This window comes from Centropristis striata, chromosome 21 (genome assembly GCF_030273125.1).
Source record: "Centropristis striata isolate RG_2023a ecotype Rhode Island chromosome 21, C.striata_1.0, whole genome shotgun sequence".
In the NCBI taxonomy this organism is placed as follows: domain Eukaryota; kingdom Metazoa; phylum Chordata; class Actinopteri; order Perciformes; family Serranidae; genus Centropristis; species Centropristis striata.
The window spans coordinates 32,632,304-32,657,662 of NC_081537.1; the positions used below are offsets into that span (position 1 = coordinate 32,632,304).

General features: G+C 39.6%; 1 protein-coding gene and 1 non-coding gene across 2 annotated transcripts; one reads left to right on the plus strand and one right to left on the minus strand.

Annotated features, from left to right (window-relative positions):
* Positions 1-15,506: 15,506 nt before the first annotated feature.
* On the minus strand, positions 15,507-22,025 carry LOC131959144 (ectonucleotide pyrophosphatase/phosphodiesterase family member 7-like). The gene is made up of 6 exons (XM_059324247.1): positions 21,767-22,025; positions 20,833-20,978; positions 19,533-20,165; positions 18,735-18,984; positions 15,809-15,926; positions 15,507-15,564 (listed from the first exon to the last, which is right to left on the minus strand). Exons 1-6 carry the CDS (start codon positions 22,023-22,025, stop codon positions 15,507-15,509), a joined length of 1,464 nt encoding a protein of 487 aa, XP_059180230.1.
* A 2,601-nt stretch (positions 22,026-24,626) lies between these two features.
* On the plus strand, positions 24,627-24,699 carry trnar-ccu (transfer RNA arginine (anticodon CCU)). Its single transcript has one exon. It is a non-coding gene; the product is annotated as a tRNA-Arg (tRNA).
* The last annotated feature ends 660 nt before the right edge of the window (positions 24,700-25,359 follow it).

The window sequence follows — 25,359 nt, forward strand, 5'->3', positions numbered from 1 at the left end:
GACGTACCGTCCCGGTCGGGACAGGTGGGAGGCGGAGTGCACCGTGAGCAAAGCTGAGAGTTCTTTGTTAGACCTGGGAAAACAGAGGATGATGTAAATGCAGCGGAAGGTGCAATGGCATTTCATACTGTGAAACACCACAACAGCTACAGGTCCATGGATTTCACCAGTACCTTGCTAAAAAAGGCATTTCCTGACTCTGACATTGCTAAAAAGTTTAGTAGTGCTCGCACAAAGACCTAAGCCATTGTCAATGGTGCTATAGCCCCCCACTCTGTTGAAGTCACTCATGAAGCACTTAAAGAAATCCAGTACTGTGGTGTTTCCACAGACAGGAGTAACCATGGAGCAGTGAAAATATTCCCAGTCATAATCCAGTATTTTGACTAGAAGAAGGGTGGCGTGCAAACAAAATTGATTGAAGTTAAAGACACACCCAATGAGACAGCAGAAACCATAGCAAAATATCTCACTGAAACACTGGCAAAAAACAATCTGTCTGAAAAATGCATTGCATTTACTGGAGACAATTGACAAAAATTTTACAGCTTTCATTTTATTTTATTACAGAAGTTAATTTTGCACTATTGAAGCATAATAAAGCATGTTCATCAACCTCCGAGAAGCCTGTCTGAATTTGTGTCTCCAGGCCGTGCCGATTGTCCTTTTTTTTGGAAATCAAAATATGGTCACCCTAACTTAGAGGTTAATGACAATGGAAGCGTGAATCCAGTGATATTGTGGGACGCAGCCAAAGCAGTCCTGTGGGGTAAAATAATATAAGAAACTGCTCTAGTTAAAAATATGAAGGCCCAAAGATTGCTTGATCTACAAAAACAGCTTTGGCTTTAACAACAACATAGCAAAAGTCAAGATCCACAACTACTCCTACAAATGAGACGAATTAAACAGGAAATAGATGAGATCTATAGTGTAGAAATTGAGAAAAAGCTCAGATTCACTAACCATAGATACTATGAGGCAGGCTCAAAAGCCTCCAAGCTGTTAGCTTGGAGGCTGAGAAAACAGCAATCTGAAAATGCAGTATATAAAATAAGAGATCCTATTTCCATGAAGATTACTCATGAATTAGAGGGGATACAAGAAGCATTTGAACATTTTTATCAGTCTGACCGTTCTTCTGCTCCAGGCTGAAGAAAAAGTGAGAGGGAGCATCCATTTGAGCTATGCTCTGAAAACGAGGGCGGACCAGAGCACCCTGAGCAGAGAAACCCAGCAGGTCAGACAGAGCTGATCTTTTACTTTTGAGAACCTGAATATGTTCTCGTTCTCCTGTGGAGTCTGCTAGTTCCTGCAGCTCCACCACTTCTCTCTCCAGAGCTCTCATAGACCGGGCCATGTCCTTGGTGACATTGAGAGTGTATTGTAGACAAAGCTGTTTAATTTTTACCTTGCCTACATCCCACCACTGCTGCACAGAGCTGTATTCAGACTTTGTCCTTCTGTACTGTCTCCAGAAAAAAAAAAAAAGCATTTTTAAAACCACGATCAGATAAAAGAGTGATGTTAAAATGCCAGTATGCACTCTTACTGGGGATTTCCACCGGACGCGTTACAGCAGCAGCACGTCAGCTTAGCGAGCCGGACGTATACACGCGAGATAACGAGATCACGCGATAATCCTGACCATACGGGAGACCGCAAGATCCCGTGATAAACTTTATCCATGGACTGTATAAATAGAGTTTAAACTGTGTGTATAAACAACAAAAACCAACTTACTTTGCTTCTCTGAGGTGAAAGATCTGTTGATCTGACCATCTATCCTTATAAAAACAATATGTTATGTCATAAATGATTGTATGATGTTCCACTTCAACAATCAGTCTCTTGTCATCCATGTCGCCGATCCTCTGAGACCCTTTGATTGATTGATTGATTGATTGATTGATTGCTGATCTGGTGCCCCGGTCATAACATAATGTTGATGTGAAGTAGTTTTAGGCTGCATGAACTGCGTATTGTGTTTTATTTTGAAAGGGGCGGAAGTGTTTTACGGTGATTCTGAGTTGGACTTCCTGTCTGGTGCGATCTGCTCTGTTGAGATTCACGTGATTTGGCAGCGTCTCGCGGAGAAATAGAAGTCCTACCTAATGCTCGCGTAGAGACGCTGACGCGACGCTGCAGTAACGTTACGCTACGCGCCCAGTGGAAATGCTCTCATTGATTAGAGTGTTACCTATTTTCAACGTCATACGCGACGCTGACGTTACGCTGCAGTAACGCGCCCGGTGGAAATCAGGCTTTACACTTGACATCTTTTATAAATACAGAACACTGTACAATAGAATGATCTGAAAAACCCACAGAACAAATAACACAACTTTTAAACACACTAATATGATGCTTGAAGCAGTACACTCTGTCTAGCCTGGCCAAAGGTTATCCTTGGTGTGGACCCAGGTAAACTGACGCTGCTCTTTATGAAGATGTCTCCAGATATCACACAGTTCAAACTGTTCAATAAGTTTCAGGAGACAGGAGGTCGAGGCAGCGTGTGGCTCCTGATGGTTCCTGTCTAACAAAGGCTTCTCTGTACAATTGAAATCACCTCCCAGGAACAAATACTCATCACTTTTACATTTACTCAGGACATTTATGAGGACATCCAAGAAAGCTAATCTTTCCAATCCCACAGTTGGAGCATATACATTTATAAACACCATTTTATTTTTTTCAAACACAGTGTTTAATTTTAACAAGCGACCTGGTATAATTTCTTCCACAGTACAGGAGAAAGGTAAGAGGTCTCTGGAGAAGAGAATAGCCCCCCCCCCCCCCCCCCCCCTTCCTTCTTCCAATCACACTCATTGTCAGGACTACTGTGGGTTTCCTGCAGAAATGTCATATTCAACTTTTTATTTTCTTAAGAGCGTAAACAGAGAAGCTCTCTGAGCCTCCCCACAAGCACCATTAATATTTAAAGAGCCCAGCTTTATGTCACTCATTTTGAAAAAAAAGCTGCATCCTAACAAAGACAAAAGGAAAGAAAGGAAAAAAAAAGGAAAAAAATACATTTATACATCGTTGGCTAATTGTGCTCTAACCTTCAGTAACATCTTTTTCAATCTGAACATCTCTGGATTGGTGAAAGGAGCCGGCTCTATGTCAGCTGTATTTTTCATGAGATATCTGACAGAGTCATGGAAAAGCTGTAAATCAGGGAAATACTCCTCGATCTTTACCACCCTCATCCCCTTTGTTTGTTTGAGGAAGATTCGGACCCTCTGAACTGAGTACCCACTCTGCATCTCAACCTGCATGTCATCTTCCTCACCGTCACTCTCCTGTGTCTGCTGTGTGTCACTCTGTGTGTTTCTGGACTGTGAAAGCACCTACTGCTCTTTCTTTGACATTTTTTTTATTATTTTCATCATTATCATTTATCATAACTTTTGTATCTGTACTTTTCCTTTTCACAGACAACTTCAACACATCTTCATCTAACATATTTTCCTCAAAGTCCAACAAAGACTCAGCCACTCTGGTTGCAGTCTGCCCGACCTTCTCCTTCAGCTCAGCCTCGGCACTGACCTCAGGCTGAGTTAGAAAGATTTCTGCAGTGTCAGTCTGCACATTTAAATCATTATGCTCACAAAATCTGTATCATTGGAATTAACTCTGTTTTATGTTTTATTGTGCTGTCTGTTACTGTGCAGTTGTACTCTGGGATCGATCCAGTTGGTCTGTGCTCTGGGTTCGATCAAGCTGGTACATGGCTGGCGTTCTAGCCGGTAGTGCTGTGCAGAGCGATCATCATCTCGGTGATAACCGGGCCTCATGCCTCTGGTCACGGCGGCATAGGTCCGATGCTGAGGTCTGTCAGAAGAGAAGATCTCTGGCTGTTCTTCTACCCATGCGTGGCGCCTTCGCTGTCTACCTCGGTGGTAGGAAACCTCAGTCCAACTGTTCTCATACTCTGGGAATTCCATAATAAACTGTTGTGTGCATTAAACACTATTTTTCTCTTCTTTCAAAAAGACAGGTTCAAAATGGCCTGCATCAAAAACACTTGGGGGTGTAAGTGAGAAGGAGGTGGGAAACTTCTTAAAGTACACTAGTGTTTATTACAAGGTAAAAAAACATATATAAAAGTAGTACAATATATTGTAACAACGTTTCGGTTCAAATCGAACCTTCTTCAGGTTAACTTAATTACAAGTTAAGAGTGTATAAGATCGCTGTCAAACCTGAGTTAGCTTCTGACCGCATTGCTGGAAGGCTGGGACGGAAAGGAGGAGTCAATTGTAAACAACATTTAAATATGGCCGGCCCCAGAAGTCCCTGCGGCCGGGAGGTTAGGGTTAGGTATTTGTGCTATCTCGATGACCCCCCCTGAGTCAAAGGCAGTGCACTGGCCGTCGCACGTCATCTACAGCTCTTATCACCTTAATACCCTCTCTAAACTGAAATTCGAATTTTTTTTGACATAATACTTGATTGGATAGGGTTATGAGAGTATATACTGTTTTTTGTTTTAGGGTAAAGTTAAGGGTGGTTTAATTAGTGTTAATAAAGCCGTTTTTTCTTTAAAAATTGCATTAGGGTTAAGGTTAGTTTCTAAGAGTTATTTGGTAAGGATTTCCATTCATAATATAATAATGTAATGTACTATTACTTTTGTTTTATTAAAAGTGATAAGTGCACGTTTATTTGAAAATTAATCTTGTTCCCTGCTGTATTTGTACTAATTCCAGGGTGTTTGAAGGGGTTAAGATTGAGTTAGGGTTAGATTAAGGGTTAGGGTCAGGTTAAATAAATTTAGTTAATTGATCTGAATAAAAGTTATGTTTGAGGCTAAGGTAGGAAGGGTTAAAACCAATGATGATTTTCTTTGGTCTTTCTTCCAATTTTGGTGGTTTTACAAGGTAGGCAACAAGCAGCAGTTTGGTGGTCTGAGATTATCATCTGCCAAGTCTATTAGGGTTACAGTTATGATTTTTGTTAAGGATTTTGTATTCTAATCAAAACTATCAAATATTGAATAATCATCAGGATTTTAACCCTTAAAATGCCAGTTTGACTACATTTTGCAAATATTTCTTATGAAAACAAGATTTGCTGTGTTTTGTTAGATGTGTGTGTGTGTTTGCTGTTTCATGTGTCGTGTCTCACACTCTGGCAAACGCTGTCAATTAATGTTGTTACAGGTCCGCCATGATATCTATATTTTTTCTTTTTTAACTGGCCACAGTGGCTTGTGGGCTGATTAAATTCACCCACCACACTCAGTAACTAGCCGAAGAGTTAGCTGCGACAGCAACAAAAAGTCGTCACATGGGCCTGTTGAGCTAATTCAGCTTGCTTTTTTTTAAATTCAAAATTGTATATACTGCCTTTGTTTCAGAGAGGGGCTATATAAAAACAGTAACGGCATTTCGACTAATTAGGTTTATTAGGCCTATTAGCATTAGCTAAAGCTAGCTAAAACACTCACCACATTAGTTGAGCCTGAGTTCAAACAAGCATTTTTGAAAATTCCCCAGTGTCTTACCTCACAGTACTTCAATAGTAATGATGGTTTAATACAATAACTTTACATAATAGAGAGATAGATATGCCACTCACCAGTGTCAAATGCACGCTGTTCCTTCTACCGCGGACTGCTGCTCTTTGCCGCTGTAGGCGCCGTTCCCAAGAAATTCAAAATAAAAGCCCCCAGTGTGACCGTTATGTACACGTGTCCTAAACTCTCTCTCAAAAAAAGTATATTTCTAAGAAACAATTAAATAAAAACTATTTTTTTATTTCAAAAATATACCTTATTAATATTATTTTGTTATATATATATATATAATTGGATTCTGTGCTTTCTATCTTGTAGAGTCATTGTCTTCAGTTTTGAAAGGAGCTGATGGTTTACCTGTTCTGATTTATCCTTATTCAATAAAGGAACATAATGTTGTTGAGCCGTTGTTATGTATGCTCGCGCATCAAGTGGATATATGAAGAAGAAAAAATCTAGCGAGTATATAGGGCGTATACCTGCGTATCACATAGACTACACCACTGCTACTAAGGTGTTCTCTAGTTTAGCCTTGTTGATAGAAAGTTGGACCACTTCACCTTCAGCCTTGCCAGTCCTCTCATTAAATAGCGCCCTTTGAGGCAAATCAGTGATTTGTGATTTTGGGCTATATAAATAAAATTTATTTGAATAGCATCCACACCTGGAAATACAAGTTATAGAGAATTTAGAAAGAAGCAATATAACCAGTGTTTCTTTTCTGTGATTTACCGTTAGCTTTACAAGCTCGAAGTTAACTTCAGTAACAATATCTAGCTAACAGTAGCCTTAGCTAATAATTTTCCACCGGAGCTTTAGCTGGCTAGCAGCTAACGTAATGTTCTCTTGCTGTGTTCAATGACTCAATTCATCAAGCTGTAGCTAACGTTAACTAAGTGTCAACAGAGCTCCTGGGTAACTTAGATATACCAGAAAATATAAAAATGATTGAAACCAGCACTCACTAAATTCAGTCCGGTAAATCCAACTTCCAGCTTCTGGTGGTCTGCACTCTGACTCCTCGATGTGCACACTGTCGTCACGGAGGAGATCACCACGCAAATTCAGTCAAGCGTCAGGCAGCACGAACGAAGCGACCGTTAATATAGGATAACCAACATATCCCGGCTTAATCCCTTATCCTAGTTTTGTGCAACAGGCCCCAGGAGTCTTTTGATTCTAGCTTTTTTGGCCTTGAACGTTGATCCCTTTTTGTCCTCACTTTCTATCCCATTTCTGTCTTTTATTTCCATTCATTTTTAAATTAATCTTTTAAAAAATATATTTTTTTTAATTATTTTTTTTAGTTTTGTAAGTATTAGAATGTGTGAATAGGGATTACATTACTTTCCTAATAACAAATGTAAATACAAGCTCTTATGTTGTTACAAAATATAAACATGAAATCTCTAGGAACCCTAGATGCATTCAGGTTTCTAGGAATGAAAATAACATGCAGAATTTTAACAATTATATTTATAGGATTTTGTCAATGAAAGCTACATTCAGGATTTTAACCATGAAGACTATTTACAACAAATTTCTATGCATGATAGATGTATCAAGGTTTTTTGCCAGAGAATAACATGTAGGCTTTTAACAATAACCTTCAGGATTTTGCCAAGGAGAATAACATTCAGGAATTTAATCATGAGAATTATATTTACACTTTATATGTATTTTATTATTGTTTGTCCATTTGTTCTAAAAGTCCTTTCCTTGTGTGATTGTTGCCCGAAGAGGGTTTCTTTCGTTAAGCCTCTAGGGAAGAATGTGTCGAGTTTCTTTATCCACTGTTGTTACCTTCTTTTCCGTAAAGGAGTTGTCCACTCCTGGTTGTGCTCCAGTCCTGAGAACTGAAGGTGCTTTAGGCCATGACTTTGAAAATGTTGTACCAGGTGGGTCCTGGTTTTGAGTCCCTGTCTGATATTGTAGGTGTGTTGTGAGCGGCAGGCTCCCAGTGTGTTCCGTGCCTCACCTACATATTTGGTGAGGCATTTTGTGCAGTTTATGAGGTACACCCAATTGGTACTGTCCCGTGTGTTGTTTCTTGGGAGTGGGTAAGCAACTCCAGAGGTTGGTAGACCCCTTCGGGTCATAGGTGGCATGAGTTTAGTTTTGACAAGGAGGTCTTTCAGTGATGGGTTTTTTTATAAGCTGATATTACCCTGAAGTTTTTAGCCATTGTGGTGTTTTCCAGTGTGTTTTGAAAGTTTTGTTTCAGGGCGTAGTGGGCTCGGGTACTGTAGTTGGAGAATACCGATATTAAGGGTATAATCTGTTTTTCTTGTTTTTCGTTTTGTTTTTGTTCTGTAGTGGGATGGTTATTGTACACCTCTTTTTTGACCCTTCGAAGGAAGATTCTGGAGTAACCTAGTTTTTTTAGGGTTCCTAGGAGGGAAGTCGTGGCCTCCTGTCTGTCCTCCTTTCTTGTGCATAATCTTTTGAATCTCAGAAGTTGGGACTTCAGAATGCCCTTGAAGACTGGTTTAGGATGAAAGCTCTCCTTGTGCAGGAGAGCATGAGTGTCGGTTGGTTTAAAGTAGACCTTGGTATCCAGGGTACCTGTGTGTTGGAAGTCAGGCCCTTTGTAAACTACCATGTCCAAGAAGTTTACCTGTGTTTGGTGCGTGGTGGGTTCAAGTTTTATTAATTTGTGGTGGTTGTTGAGGGTTTCAACAAAGTCCCAGAAATCTTCCTCAGTGTGTGGCCAAACTCCCCAGATATTATCGAGGTATCTGAAGTAGCATGTTGGGAGTTTTTTGCATTTTTCAAAGACCGTTTCCTCCCAGTCTGCCATATAGATGTTCGCATATGCTGGGGGAAAGCATTTGCCCATCGCAGTTCCTCTGACTTGAAGGTAGTATTGACCGTTGAATTCAAAGTCATTCCTTGTTAGGCTGAGGTGGAGGAGTTGCAGTATTTCTTGGTCTGGTCTATTCTCAGCCGGGTACTTTTTAAGCCACTTTTCTGTGGCTTTCATGCCCAAATGAACGTGGATATTTGTGCAAAGACTGTTTACGTCCATTGTAAATAACATGCATGGTTCGTTCAGGTGTATCAGCCGTAAATGTTGGAGGAAATCTTGTGTATCCCTTAAATAGCTGGGGTGGTTTCGGGAGATGGGAGTTAGAAACGAGTCCAAATATTCTGCTTCCCCATAACTTTCACTGCTGCAGTCAGAGACTATTGGTCGGCCAGGTGGGATCTTGTATGGGATAGTCCATTTTTCTGGGGGTTTGTGTATTTTGGGTAAAAGATAAAAATATCTCGGTCTCGGGGGGTATTCTCCTTTGAAATATCCAATTTGTGCTTTGGTCAGCATCCTTTTCTTTCCCAGTGTGTCCAGGATATCCGCTACCTGTGTTACTGTCTCAAGGAACATTAGTTCTTTCAAGGGGATGTAGTAATTTTGGTCTCCGAGTTGACGTAGGGCTTCATGTACATAGTCTGTCCGGTCCATAATAGCTGCTGCCCTCCCTTTGTTTGCTGGTTTGATTATTATTGCAGTATGTTCTCTTAATTCTTGTAAGGCCGAGATTTCCTGTGGTGTGAGGTTGGGTTCGTCTACCACTTGTTTTAAGTTGGATACGGTTTTGTTATCATTTTGAATGAGGGAAAGGACTTCAGGGGGTATTTCTTCCGGTCTCGGTTCCCTTTGGGATTTGGGGAAGGGTTTTTTCCGGGTAGGTGGTGTGGGACCAAAGAAGGAACTTTTTTTATTTTCCGATGATATTCTGACAAGTGAAGTAGAAGTGAGTCTCATTTATTTTGGGCTGTGTTGCATGTTGGAACAAAGGATAGGCCTTTTTCGAGGAGTTTTTGTTGTGTGTAAGTCAAATTAAGGTGGGATCATAGGTTCAAAACCTCTTTATTTTCTGATTTAGGGACCCCCTCTGGGGTCTATTTAGGCCTATTTAGATTAAAAAAGCCTTCCAGTGTTGCCAAGTTGCTCTGGCTGTTTGTGGGGTCCAGTGGATCTTGTCCGCCTCTGTGGAGATGGAGTCCTTTTCCAGTCAAGGGATGTGATGGGTCCATTTCGTAATGAGGTTGTAGAGGGTCCGGATGTTAGATTTCGTTTTGTCATCCAGTTGATCTGAGAAATTGATGACCGGGACGAATATTTTTGCTTGGGGGAAGGTGTTTTTGGCTGCTGAGAGCATGTTGTGGAGCGCTTTTTCGAGGATGGATGGATTGCCCTAGCTTTTGTTGTTAAGGCCGAAGGATAGTACGACTTTACTAACTTGGTCTGAGGTTGGTGTTCTATATCTCAGGAGAACATTGGCGTGACTGAGGTTGGCTCCTGGGTAACAATCCACCTGGATTCGTTTGTCCAAGATTCGGGGTAGTCTAGAGAGGTCTCCGATAATGAGAACTGAACGGGTTGGGTTTAAGGTCCAGTGTTGGTATTTGTTGCCATGGTGTTCATGGCAACAAATGGGGGGGAGTTGTTGGGTTCATTAAATTGGTTTTAAGTCCGAAAATAGAATTTGTCATTTAGTCCTTGTGGGAACATGGTTTTTAATTTTATAATCCAGTCTCTCTCTGCTCTTCTTCTCTGTGCTGTAGACCAGTGGGGGTTACATTGTAACACTGTAGCTTGTACTGAGTCCCAGCCATGAAGGATGAAGTGTGCCACCAGGTGTCTATCTGTGTTTTTCTGTCTTGTGATGTTGTGTTTGTGGACTATAAAACGTGTATGTAGTGCCAGACTGGTCTCACCAACATATTTTAAGTCACACACTTTACAGACAATGATATATACACAGTTAGAAGATTTAATATTACCACCCCTGGCTGTGATAAACACTTCATTATTCAAAGAATCATAAATCCATTGGACCTGCTTAAAATATTCCTGATTAATTTTGTCTGTCTTATCAATTTGTTTTGGAATTTTTGCTCTGACCAGATAATCTTTTAAGTTCTTATTTTTTCTGAAAGCCGCAATTATTTTGATGTCTGAGTTAATTTGGTTTGATTCTGTCATCTCATTTAAATTTGTTTTGATGTTTTTGACTAATTTAACAGAGGAGGGAGAGAAAGTGGTGACAAAGGGCAGTGCAGTGGCCACCTGGACTGGTTTGACCTGGAGAAAGGTTTTGAAGCAGCTCCTCAAAAAGGTCCTAGTGTACCCCCTGCTGGACAAAGGGGAAAAAAGCGTTTTTGTTGCCACTTCAAAGTCTGCTGCTTGAGTGCACATTCTATGAAATCTGAGAAGCTGGGACTTAATTAGGCCTGCAAAGGTATGTTTTGGGTGGAAACTGCTATTGTGTAGAAGTGCATGTGTGTCTGTTTCTTTGAAATACACTTTGATGTCTAATTGGTTGTGTTATGTAAATTTATGACCTTTATATGTTGTGGTATCCAAAAAATTAACCGAATTGTTATCAATGATGTGTTTTAATTTAACTGAGGGGTTGTGGTTATTTAATGTGTGAAAAAAATGATTAAATTCCTCCTCTGTGTGGGTCCAAATGCCCCAAATGTAATCTAAATATCTAAAATAATAGAGGGGTTTCAGTGTGGAAGCTTTTCTGTGACGTCATCGTCACCATATTAAGCCAGCAGCTTCAAGCGTCTGTGATATTTCTGTATGTTTAAGGTTTAAGGGCCTGCCACAGATTAAGACCATTTTTGGAATGTGGGTTAAAAATGTGGGGGAGATGGATAAAACCAATTTCTGAGTCTTGAAGCGCTTCCTTATTGCCTGTGTCCTTGTTTAAATTGGTGTGAACTAACAGGTTTTTTTTTTTCGAAAGGCGGAGATCATGCGGCATTTATAGTAACCTAAATGATAAATTTCAATCAGCTTTTAATGTACTGCCACAAGAGGCATAGAAACCATGCAGAACTGGAATTTTCTTAATTACATTTTTACATTTTGAAAACTGCTGGAATTTGGTTTAATTTTTTTTTTTTTTTGCCTTATCAATTTATTTAAATGCAGCTGTTTTGACAGCCAGGATTTAAATTATTTATGGTGTTCTGACCTCTAAGAAAGACTGTCAGTGGGGTTCTGATAGCATGTCTTATGCTGCATCAATATCCTTTCAGTGTTAATGACTCTAGAATTGAGTTCAATTTTTTTTTTGTCAAATAAATTTGTTTATTCGAGCTAAAAGACCTCCATGTCTTGTGGGTGTTGTTCATAGTGCACAGTGTGATAAATCGATTTGTAGTTTGGTCTATACAACGTAAGAAATTGGCGAAAAATCCATCACTGTTTCCCAAACCCAAGAAGCAACCTAATATGTCTTGTTTTGTCCACAATATAAAACATTCACATCAGAGAATCTGGGATTTTTAAAGGACTCAAAGAAAATTATCAAAATTGTTGACAGTTAATTTAGTTGTTAGCAACTAATTGATTAATCAACTTATCGTTGGAGCTCCTGTCTATTTATCAGTGTGGTCAACACTTGGCTCCATGGCAGCATATCTTGACTTGTGATAAGAGGATTGTCATTTCCAACACATTGATGATACTTACTTAACTTTTTAAGTAAACCAAGCGTGATACAAAATATTGTGCCTGATCTACTTAAAAAAGGTAAGGCAACTTTTTGCATCAGATTATTATGTAGGTAAAGCAAGGCTAGTCTTTGTATAGGCTACTTAATTTCTTGAATGTAAGAAATTAGTTTTGTAAGTAAAGTCTATTTAATTTAGTAAGTAAAGTCTATTTAATGTATTAAGTAAAGTCTATTTGATTTAGTAAGTAAAGTATAGTTAACTTTGCAAGTAAAATCAATTTTAATTTTGCAAGTAAAATCAACTTAGCTTAATTAAATAGACTTTAATTATAAAATTAAGTTGACTTTACTAAATCAATTAAAATTGACTTTACTTGCAAAGTTAAGTTCACTTTACTTGATAAATTAAAATTGACTTGACTTAAAAAAATGTATTCCTTACACACAAGAACTTAAGTAGCCTATACAAAGACGGCCAGTCTTTGTATAGGCTACTTAATTTATTGCTTCATCTACATAATGATCTGATGCAAAAAGTTGCCTTACCTTTTCTAAGTAGATCAAACTCAAAATTTTTATCAGTGTAATTAGATCAAATTTGCATTGAGTTTGGTTTGGAAATACACCGAATACCATGTACCAGTACAGGTGTGTGTGTGTGTGTGTGTGTGTATGTGTGTGTCTCTGTCTGTGTGTGCCTGTCTGTGTGTGTCTGTTTGTGTGTATGTTTTAAGGTTTCCAGGTATTTATTTAAACATTTTTAGGTCATCAGTTTACAGCTGAGCTGAGAGATTTTTTAAAGTCCTCGTCACAAAGGTGAAACAGCTGTTTTTGTGACTTTGTAGAGATATGTGGTTCTCACAGGACAGCCACGCTACAAACATATGATGATCTCATAGAATATGATGCATCACTGCACATTAAACTACCCAACAGGACATAAAGGAGTTCAAACATCTACAGCATTAAAATACAACAAACACATTAATGCAACAGGAATATTCATCCAGAAACATCAGCTAGAATCAGAAAACATTTTACTGCAACATATATACTTTTACTCTCAGTAAGGTTTGAATACAACAATTTTACTTGTAGTGTAGTATTTCGACAGTGTACTATGAGTACTTTTACTGCAGTAAAGGCTCTGAATATGTGCTGTCAGCTGCCACATCACTCAGCAGACAAACAAACAGTGTCACATACATGAGATTATATCACAAGTTCAGAAAAATGTAAAAAAATTGCCTGTAATGTTGTCAATATGCAAATAATTGCTGCATCTGATCAGACCATGTAGTTTGAATAATTCAGAGGAAATGCACACAGTCAATCTGTTTCAACAGCAGTGAGTCTGAAGTGTGACACTCACATGAAGCGAGAGAGAAAACAAGATGTTGGTGGTTCTTCTGCTCCTCTTGGCTGCCCCAGGCAAGTCTTTCTTTTCTTTTAGATTCACACTACATTGGTATATCATTGTGGCTGCAGAGCTCTTATCACAGCTCTTTAATGATGCCCTTCACTTACATTATGATTGATGAACACACTAAATCAGACTGATTGATGTTGATTCATTTGTTGATTCATTTTAAGTAAAATCCGTTTGTGTGAAATGTTGTCAGTTATATTATATTATACTATAATATATTATATATTATATTATATTATTGCAGGTATAAAATGCATGAAAGAAAATACTCTAAATTGTCCTTGTGTGCAGTACTTGAGTAAATGTACTTAAGATAAAGATAAGAAGAGATATGACTTTATATTTCCCGCAGTGAGGAAACTTAGTTGTCACAGCAGCTCAAGATACAGACATAAAGATATAGAATACATAATGAGAATATAAATAATAAGACATACATACATTATATACATAAACATATTCTGCTATTTGGCATTTATTATTAATATATATATATATATATATATATATATATATATATATATAAGAAAAAAGTTGAAGTCGCATGAAAAGTCAAAATTACAAAAAAAGTTGAAATAACGAGAAAAAAGTCAAAATGAAAAAGTTAAAATCATGAGAAAAAAGTTGAAGTCACAAGAAAATGTCAAAATGAAAAGAAGAAAGTTGACTGTTTATATGTGACTTCATCTTTTTTCTTCTCATTTGACAATTTCTTGTGACTTAAACTTTTTCTCATTATTTTGACTATTAATCATGATTTCAACTTTTCTTGTAATTTTGACTGTTTTCATGTGACTTCAACTTTTTTGTCATTATTTTGACTATTTTCTCGTTATTTTGACTTTTTCCTCATGATTTTGACTTTTTTCATGTGACTTCAACTTTTTTCTTTTTGCCATTTTCTCGTTATTTCAACTTTTCTTTCATGATTTCATCTTTTATTGTCATTTTGACTTTTTTTCGTGATTTCAAGTTTTTTTGTCATTTTGACTTTTTTTCATGATTTCAACTTTTTTGTTATTTTGACTGTTTTCATGTGACTTCAACTTTTTTCTTTTCATTTTAACATTTTCTTGTGTCTTCAACTTTTTCCTTTTCATTTTGACCCTTTCTTCAGTGGACATCGGGCGAGAGGGTCGCTAGACTATCGCAGGGCTGACACACAGAAACAGAAAATAACACTCTCATTCACTCCTACGGGCAACTAAGGGTCTCCAATTAAACCTAAGTACATGTTTTTGGACTGTGGGAGGAAGCCGCAGTACCCAGTGAGAACCCATGCTGACACAGGGAGAACATTGAGGCGAACCGGCAACCCTCTTGCTGTGAGGTGAGAGTGCTAACCACGACGCCACAGTGTAGTCCCCAACTTGAAACAATATAGCCAATATTAAGCTGAATGCTACGTTGCCCTGAGAGCTTAAAGCGCTGCAACTTAAAAAAAAACAAATTGAGAAAACATCTTCATGAATGTGCTGCAAAGACCACAACACAATAGAAGTGTTTCCTCATAGCATGCTAACGTTAGCAGCCAATCATAGCGTGATAACGTTAGCCAGCCATCGATAGCGTGCTAGCGTTAGCAGGCTAGCAAGACCAAGACCAACTGGGTGCCATTGAGAGAAACTAAGTAAATCCTGTTTCATTCATTTATTTGATTTGTTTAACTGCAATGTGATTGATACAGGCTAGCGGTTATAAGGTGAAATTGTCATTATCTTGAAATAAAGTGATAATATCACATGTGTGTCCATGTGCATCACTTTTAAGTGTCCTCTGGAAACACTTCTGTTGTGTTGTGGTCTTTGCAGTGCTTTTTATAAATGCTGCACTGTGTTGTCAAATTGATGGATTTGTTTTCTCAATATGCTTGTGTTTTGTGTATTTGCATGTGTTTTCTTAGGTTGCAGCGCTGTGAGCTCTCAGGGCCACCGTAGAATGCACTATTATGTTAATAATTAGTGGCTAGAACTTTTGACAGAAAAGTGCTTCAGTACTATCATTTCATATTTATAATTAATGGAAAAATGTACCATGAACTTGAGGGGAAAAAAAAAAACATCAATCTGAATTTTCATAAACTGGTTTGCTTCACGTCTGTCTCTTCCACATCATCAAGTTTGTTGTTGTAACTGAGGAAAGAGAGAAAAGACCACAGAGAGGTAGAGTGAGAGATAACACAATAGAATCACAGAATCTTTCACAACAAACTGGAACTAGAGTGTAATATTGATCTTTACACTGCTATTAATTTATTGATCATTCTAAATCCGAAATATGTATACAATTATACTGAAATGTAGAATATATAGATAAGGGTTACTTGGCAACAAAGAAACTATAATAAAGGTTCATAATGTGTTTACGGCAACTTACGGAATTTCTGTTCTGCTCCTTTTAAACCAAGAAAAGGAAATGGTCACTATGAACGCTAGAACCAGAAACCCAGTCATTGCCGATAAGCCGATGACCACTTGGAATTGGGTATTCGTTTCTGGAGAAAAATATTACAAGAGTTAATCATACAGACTTAAAAACATTCTGTAACACACGCAGAACAGACACAAACAAAAAAAGGTTCTTTTGTTAGAAATATGAACAGAGAATGTTGGATTCATGGATTTCTTGTAGAGTGCAAAAACATCTTCCAGACTGTGTGTAGGGACATCAAATGTATTGACTGATAAGAAATGACCTACATCTGCAAGATAATGTTTCCAAGATAAGGTGATCATGATCTAATGGCTATCACACTGATTGGGACCTCTTATCTGGACACGCAATCTCTAACTATAACTTTCTGAAGTGATGTACAGTTTATGGCCAGTCTATCTGCTATCTCAATCTGAGAGTTTTTGAAACAGGTCAAGTCAAAAGTTCATCAAATGACAATCATCTGTTCCTTATCAGTTGCTATGTGTAAAGTCATCCCAACAACTTTAAAACTATTTTGATAACTTTTTACAATGTGACAACTGTAAAAATTGTTGCAGTCCATCTGCTTATACATCATAAAAACTTAAAATAAACTTATCTAGTAAGAAACCAAGATCACATGCCAGCCTCTAAGGCGTGAGTCCTACACTTGAAGCTAGGGGAGGTAGAAAACATTTGGAATCATTGGGCAAAAACTCAGCATTTGAAAATATAGCTCTCCTCTGACCGAAGCCACTCCCTGCGGACGAGCATGCACATGCTTATTACCGTGACCTGTGGGAGTACTGGTCTTTCATTTGAATATTATGATGCCATTATATAGCTGCATGTCTATGATCATTATTGGCATGTGTTCTTTGTAGACTCTTTTCCGATTCTTTATCAGGAAAACAAGAGTCTTTTTGCAAACTAACACCTCTGCTGATAATCTAATTGCAAAACTATTAGACAAGGGAGACTTTATTGTTGTCCATCCATATACAGTGCAGTAAAGTGCATAGAGGAAACATACTAGAAATAAATCTAGAAATCTAGGTAATCTAGAAATATATCAAGTGCCATAAAAATAATGCGAACACTTACTGCAAAATATGGGCAAACGTCTCAACGTCTAAATATATTTTCAGAGTTAGGCATGAAAGACTTTAATTGAGTTTGTTGCTCTTTCGTTCCTTTTATCCTGTTCCCTATCAGGTTAAACAAATGGTTAATTCATGTTTTTACATTCTGTAGCAGGTTGTGAGCCTATATACATTTGTATTATTATTGTTGGCCCAAAAAAAGTTTGGTAGCCTATATATAGCCTATAATTTCCTTAAACCCATTACTTGTAAGATGAGTCACATGTTCATGTATAATGAATAATTATAGATTATTGCTGTATTGCGTTTGGCCTAATTCACTCGAGATAACTTTGTGTCTCAGCAAGCTTCAAAGTCTATTGAAGCCCAGCACCTACACATTATGTCACTTAAGTGAATACATTCTAGCATCTACCAGTGAAAATGGGAAGAATGAATGTTGTATCATCCATTCATTCATCCATCCATCCATTCTCGTCCACTTATCCGTGGGCGGGTCGCGGGGGCAGCAGGCTAAGCAGGGCGTTCCAGGCGTGCCTCTCCCCAGCCACAATGTCCAGCTCCTCCTGGGGGACCCCGAGGCGTTCCCAGGCCAGGAGAGAGATATAATCCCTCCACCGTGTTCTGGGTCTTCCCCGGGGCCTCCTACCAGTTGGACCTACAGTCCAACAGTCGCCTACCTAACGGGAGGCGCCCAGGAGGATCCTTACCAGATGCCCAAACCACCTCAGCTGAATCCTTTTGACGCGAAGGAGCAGCAGCTCTACTCCGAGCTCCCTCCGGATGTCTGAGCTCCTCCCCCTATCTCTAAGGCTGAGCCCAGCCACCCTATGGAGGAAGCTCATTTCAGCCGCTTGTATCCGCGATCTTGCTCTTTCGGTCACGACCCAAAGCTCATGACCATAGGTGAGGGTTGGAACGTAGATGGAGCGGTAAATCGAGAGCTTTGCCTTCAGGCTCAGCTCCTTCTTCACCAGGACGGTCCGTTACAACGTCCGCATCACTGCCGACGCTGCACCAAACCGCCTGTCCATCTCACGCTCCGTTCTACCCTCACTGCTGAACAAGACCCCCAGATACTGGAACTCCTTCGCTTGAGGCAGTACCTCTCCCCACCCAGAGGGCAATGTCGTATCATATCACAACATATTGTGGATTACCAACCATTTTCTCAGTTGTATAGCACTATACCATCAGGCTCTCATCTTAAGCATGCCCTGTATGTACACAGGTGTTATGCTCAGTGTATGCCTTGGCCCTGGGGATCCTTGCAACCAGTTCATGCTTTAAGTGCAGGGGCTCCTGGGACCCTCACACTGTAGGTGCCATGGGGCCTTTAATGGTCAGATCACGCTTTAAGCCCCATGTGGTCAGCTTGCACTGTATGCCCTGCTCATCAACTTCTTTTGGAAGTCTTGGGCCATGCCCAGCACATGGTCTGAGGCTTGGGCTCCCTTGCAGGGCTTGTCCCCAGGGCACTGGCCCCACTTGTGTGGTCCATAATCTAGCCTTGGTTACAGCCCACAAAAGTAGTGAGGGCTGTCCACAGAAGGATGATAAATACATTTCTTTCTCTCTAGTATGTGTATTTGCAAATAGTAAAATCACATACTGAGACATTTTCTCTCCATAGTTTAGTGCAACAAACAGCTTCAACTTTGGGGAAAAGACCGTCATGGGTAGGCCACCTGTTGGTAACATTGCACTGCAGAACAATATGAAGAAATTAGTGACAAACCAACAACTGATTGTCATCTGGAATGTCACAGCACAGCATTTCTTACTGTTGTTGTTGTTTCCGTCTGTGTCTTTCTTGGGAACCAGCATGTGTTTGGTATAGTCCAAATGTCCATCGTTGATCTCTGGCTTTATCCCAAGTAGATGGCACATCAGTGGGTACAAATGAACCGTCTCAAAGGACCAGAACACCTTGTTTTTCTGGAAATCAGGCCCCACCACCCTGAAGAAGGGCTTCATGTCCATAAAATTATTGTCAAAGCCATGCTCTCCTTTGTTGAACTGAAAAGGGAAAAACTATGCATAGAGAAAAAACAAACAAATTAACTCTCTGAAATGAACAGTTAACTTTCAATGCAGAATACAAAATTCTTACAGCATAGCTTTATTTTGTATAGTATATCTTAAAGGGATAATTTGGGGGTTTTGGACCGTTAAGTTGTATGAAATACTTGTCAGTAGTGTAGTGGATGCAAAGCTATTGGCTTACTTTCTGAGCTCCGGTGTTCTGGCCGGTTCTGATCGTAGAATAGAACCGTAGAATAGGTTCTGGCTAACTGACAGGGTCCCAAAACTACAAGGTTTTACTCCACAAAACTACGTCGACACTAAAAGGTCAAGCATTCCACCACAAACCTATAATGTCCGAAATCCCAAACTATCCCTTCAAGTAATTTATAGTGTCAGAGTGGACACCATGATGGTTCTGGCTGTGGCAAGAGGTATATGATGCATCTGCAAGACTTTTCTGATGACAGCATGTAGGACAGTGAAGAAAATGGTTTATAGCTAAAGGTTTGCTATGCCTTGAATACAGTTGACTTTACATATGCACATTCTCTTACCCCATTAATTACATATCCAGGATCAGCAAAGAGGATGATGGGAAGGAGTCGAGGGTGGTTACCGTAGCGCAGTCTAACTGGCATCTCCTCCTTTTTATACACATGAAGATGGGGATGGCCTCCTTTCAGAGCCTTGTAGACCTTCTCCAGCATCCCCTCTTTAGGGAGCAGCATCCCAGTGGGACCATAATCCACCAGATGAAACTTGATATCCCTGAAGCTGAAGCCAGGGATCTTAGACAGGAGGATCTCGTTAACTAGTCCACCCCGAAGAACTGTAGTCATCCCGTGGTCAGCAGTGATGATAATGTTGAGGCGGTCAGTAAGGCCATGGTCTTGGATCTTGTCCCGGATGTAACCCACAGTACGGTCTACTTGCTGGACCATCTCACGACGTTCTGGGGAATCTGGTCCATATTCATGCCCAGTTATGTCTGGTTCTCCAAAGTACAAGGAGACAAAGTCCAGGTCCTGCTGGTCGAACCACTCTCCAACCACCTTGTCTACGTTCAGCCTCCAATCTGTCTCGTTAGAATGATCATAGAAAAGAGGTTCAACTTGCCTAACCTTCACAGTCTCTCCTTTGTAGGTGGCTGCTGTGCCAGGGAAATGCAGAGAACCTGCTTTTAGACCCTGGAAGAATATAAAACACAACTACTTAGAGATAGGAAGTCCTATTTATAAAATAATTATACAGTCTTATAGATATATAGATACAAAAAACATGAATACCGTATTTCCTCAATTTAAAGCCGGGGCCCTATTAATGACCGGCCTCATTTAGTAACGGGGTGTAAAAACAATTTTTAGTAAATAGGTAACATCATTTGATGGGAACAGATTTCTGTATTTTGAAGTTTGTCCCCACGAGTTAGTCCTGTAGGTAAATATGGTTGTTTCTCTGCTGTCCTAGTCATTCTCTGTAAAGTCCAGCCGTTTACACACGTTCTTCTGGGCTTTTTAGTAGTTTAGACATTTTAAATCCTGCTTCAAATGAACATTCAGCTGTTCATTGTTTGTTTACATCCCAGTACTTCCAATATGGCCGACATCCGGGTAACTGGCTACAATGCGCTGTGTAAAACACTCTAAAAAGTGCCGGTCAGAGCTGCTCTGATTTTCTTTTTTTAATAAAAGCCTCCTTCAAATAATAGCCTGCCCCTATTATTAGCCGGGTCCCAAACTGATTTTTTATTAATAGAAGCCCCGGCTACTATTTGAGGAAATACCGTACGTGTAAGCTTTGAAGCAGGTGGAAATATATATATATTTTTAAAACAAATCGAGTGGTGTAAAGAACCTGTCTCTGTGCTGTTATCCAGATTGGTAAGCTGCCATTGTCCCAGTAAGAATCCACAAACTGAGCCTGGTAGTACTGCTTCTTCTCCTGAGTGGTAGTGTTGAACCACATGTTGTGGATTACTCCATGATTCTCGACGTAACGCCCTGATAAGAACAGGAAATACAGAGGAAATATATATATATATATATATATATATATAATATATATAAAATTTATATTTCTTATTTCTTAATTTATAATTCATTTATATATAAAATGAATGTACACTACTGGTCAAAAGTTTTAGAACACACCAACTTTTCCAGAATTTAATTGAAAATGATGCAGTTTAATGTCTCAGTGTACTCTGAAATTAATACACATTTGCAACATTTAAAATTCTTTATGGAGAATGATAGTGTTTTGAAAGTAAAAAAAAAAGATTCAAAATCACATTTTATGTTGGACTAAAGGACTAAAAAAAGACACAAAATGATAAAAAAAGACACCAAAAGACACAAAATGACTAAAAAAAGACACAAAATGACTAAAAAATGACACAAAATGACCAAAAAAAGACACAAAATGACTTACAAAGACATGAAAAGAATTCAAAAATGGACAAAATAGCCCAAGACTCCATAGAGTTAAGTTGTTAACCCATTTCTTGTTCCCTGAAAAAGGCCTACTTGTATAATTCTGAAATGTACATTATTTTTCAGTTTTGGTTAAGCTTACCTTTTTTTATTTACCTCTGGCAGTTCACCACTTACCTTTGGACCCTTTCAAGCTGTTCATTTGACTCGAACTGCTTGAATTTCAATAAAAAAATGGAAAAATTGGGGTGTTCTAAAACTTCTGACCGGTAGTGTAAACCAAAGTGAAAAAAAATAAAAATAAACATGAAATAAAGTGAGAAACAAGGTTAGTAGTTGTTGGGTTGGTGATGTACCTGTGAGCAGGGTGAAGTGTGTGGGGCTGGTGATGGTGAGGAACGCTGGTGTGACATATTCTGCCGTCACTCCGTCCTGAGCCATCAGGTCCAGGTGAGGAGTGTAGACGTCTCGGTCGTAGTCCCAGCGGAAACCATCGAAGGAGACCAGCAGAAGCTTGTTCCTGCTGGATACAGATCTTGTAGTGTTGCACAGTGGAGCAGCAGTGCAAAAAAAGTTGCCCATTAGGCAGAGCACAGCCAGGCTGAGCAGCAACATCGCTGAGGATTTACACCAGACTGAATCCTGAAGCTCCTTCCTGAAGAGTTACTCTATCACCTGTTGACTCTCTGAGCGTTGGAATCTGTATGATTGTGTTCTGTTGCCTTCACATCACCTGATAATCAGCTAATCTGACAAAGGCAGAGGCCGGTTACAACATACTTTATCTATGCTCACATCCACTGAAGATGCCACATCTTATCTTATCAACTCATAAAGATAACAAATCTACATGGAAACTCCCTTTGTTCTTGTGTTGGAGGGTTATTACTCCATTTATTACACCTGGAGCTGCAGCCCAGCTGGCAGCAAAAATGTTGCCATGTTAGATTCCTGCAAACCCCCAACTACAGCTGCATCTCAATCAGGCGGCAACCTCCGTGTCTGAGCATGGAGGCCAACCAGGAAGTGCCTTAAGCCTGCAATTCACCGAAAATTCCAGTAGGGGGCGCTAAGTTTGGCTGCAAAAGAAATCTGCCCATTCATTTCAGTGCTGAATTTGAAAACTTCTCACTTGATTTATTACCTCAGAAATATTTTTCAGGACAATACTATGGTCTCAATCGCTAGTAAAAAATCTTCTTCAAGACAATCTGATGTCAATAGTTCTAATAATGGCCCCATTTAGAAGAAAATAGAAGATAAAGAATCGTATGATTTGGGGGCGGGGCTACCTTTGATTGACAGGTCGCTAACAAGGCGAGCCGTCACCAGGAGAGAAGCAGAACAATGCGTATCCACGGCAACGTTTCAATACAGTTATATGTAACGTTACATAGTTAGAAAAGAGGACGTTTAGCGGTTTGGTCTCATAACTTTGACCCTTTCACTGTATTTTCACTTAATGACAGTTTATTTGAACGTTTTGTTCATTAAATGTCTTGTTCAGTGTTTGGTTGGACTAACAGACACTCCAAGGAGTCGCTGCTCAGTTTTATGAGGTCAGAAAGATACATTTTGTTTTTGTTTTCTGCTATCCAAAACTAACATCCCAGTTAATGCTCCAGTTAATGCTAACAGTAATTAGCAGCAGCTTCTCTCAGTCAGGTTGAGGTGTAGAGAGGCTGTAGTCAGTCATCAGATCCCTCTCCTCCTCCACAGTCCAAATATGGTCATGCTTCCTGTATCGGAAACAAGATGGCGACGAGTGTAACGCTGAACTCGATGCTGCCAACGGGCCACAAACCAATAGGTGACGTCACGATGACTACGTCCATTATTTATATACAGTCTATGATCTCAATACATTAGAGCAGGGATGGGCAACTGGAGGCCCGGGGGCCGCATACGGCCCACACCCTCACTTGAAGTGGCCCTCAGTACAACTACATGCATTTGAGCATGAAATCTTAAAAGTGTAGTGTAAAAATGCACAAAGTTACTTCTTGTAATTAACGTTGGTCTGCAGTTCTTGCACTGATAAAATAAAAATCACAGTAAGTGGTTATTTTTTATTTCAGCCCAGCTGCCAGCAAAAGTGTTGCCATGTTAGATTCCTGCAAAACCAAACTACAGGAGCATCTCAATACATTATAATATGATGGAAAAGTCCACTTCCAGTAGTCAAACAGCCCCAACCAAGTATTGAGTCATATAGATGGACATACTATTCAGAGGCCAACATTTCTATATGAAAAATACTTTTTAAAATTGGTCTTTTGTAATATTCCAATTTTTTTGAGACACTGAATTTAAGGTCTTCATTAAATGTAAGCCATAATCATTATAATCAGAAGAAATTCAGACATGAAATGTTTCATTCTGTGTGTAATGAATCTATAAAATGTGTTATTTACACTTTTTTTTAAATTACTGACAAAAATAAACTTTTTTATGATATTTAAATGTATTGAGATGCACCTGTAACTTCCTGTTGTTGTTCTTCTAGTGACAGTAATGTGTTCAGCCATTCAACCAGGACTTTTAACTGTGAGACTGGTGCTCATGTCCCATTGATGGCAGTTATGTCTGGGACTTGTATTTTTGAAGCCTAAGCCAATTCTTTTTACCCAACCTTAAAGGGGCACTACATGAATATAGGGATCTGATAAAAGCCTTCAGAAGAACTATCTCCTACTGAACACCTCAAAGACTAAGGAAATGATCAGAGATTTCCACAGGTTCAAGCCCACCTCCAGCCAGTGAATACCTGTGGGGTGGACATGGAGGTGGTGCCAGGTTATAAGTATCAGGCCATCCTGAAATACCAGATCATCATCATGGCAGGATAAGAAAATTAGATTTGATCTTTAAAGCAGACTGAACACACATTCATTTCAGTCACTTGTAGACAGAGTTAGTTTGGCAAATTTAGGAGGAGTGATCAATATACTTATTTTCTCAAGAAGGAACAAAGAGGTTATCTTCCAAATGATGAGGGCTACTAGATATTTGTCTCTTCTCTCCATTCTGCTACAAACCATGGCCTGGGATGTTTCTATAGTAACAACATACTCTGCTATTGTGTCTGTTACTGCTAAAGTGGCATCAGGGGCCATTGTTATGTTATTTGAAACCACACATTGTGCTTTCTTTGTTGTTGCTTTATAGTCAAACTGTATGTATGTGGACAGAAATGGTGAGCTGGTGGTTTGTCAAGCCCCAGTGGCCTAATGGATAAGGCACTGGCCTCCTAAGCCAGGGATTGTGGGTTCGAGTCCCATCTGGGGTGATTGACAGCAGAGTGGCGCAGCGGAAGCGTGCTGGGCCCATAACCCAGAGGTCGATGGATCGAAACCATCCTCTGCTAACAGCCTTTTACTGGCAGCTGGACAAGAATCTGAATAAAGGGATCTGATAAAAGCCTTCAGAAGAACTATCTCCTACTGAACACCTCAAAGACTAAGGGAATGATCATAGATTTCTACAGGTTCAAGCCCCCCTTCAGCCAGTGAATACCTGTGGGGTGGACATGGAGGTGTTGCTCTCAGTATCTAGGTGTTTACCTGGATAATAAGTTGGACTGGTCCCTAAACACAGACGCTCTCTATAAAAAGGGGCGGAGCCTCCTCTTTTTCTTCTTGAAGCTCAGATCTCTGGACATGTGTAGTGCGATGCTGCAGATGTTTTATCAGTCTGTGGTGGTAGTGTGTTGTTTCATGCTGCAGTCTGCTGGGGAGGCAGCATCACACACAGAGATGATCAGACTGGTCTAAAGAGCTGGTTCTGGTTTAAAGAGTTGGTTCTGGTCTAAAGAGCTGGTTCTGGTCTAAAGAGCTGGTTCTGTGGTTGGAGCCAGGTTGGAGCCACTGGAGGAGGTGGTGGAGACAGGCACTGTCAACATGTTGGAGGTCATCCTGAAATACCAGATCATCTGCTACACAAAACCTTT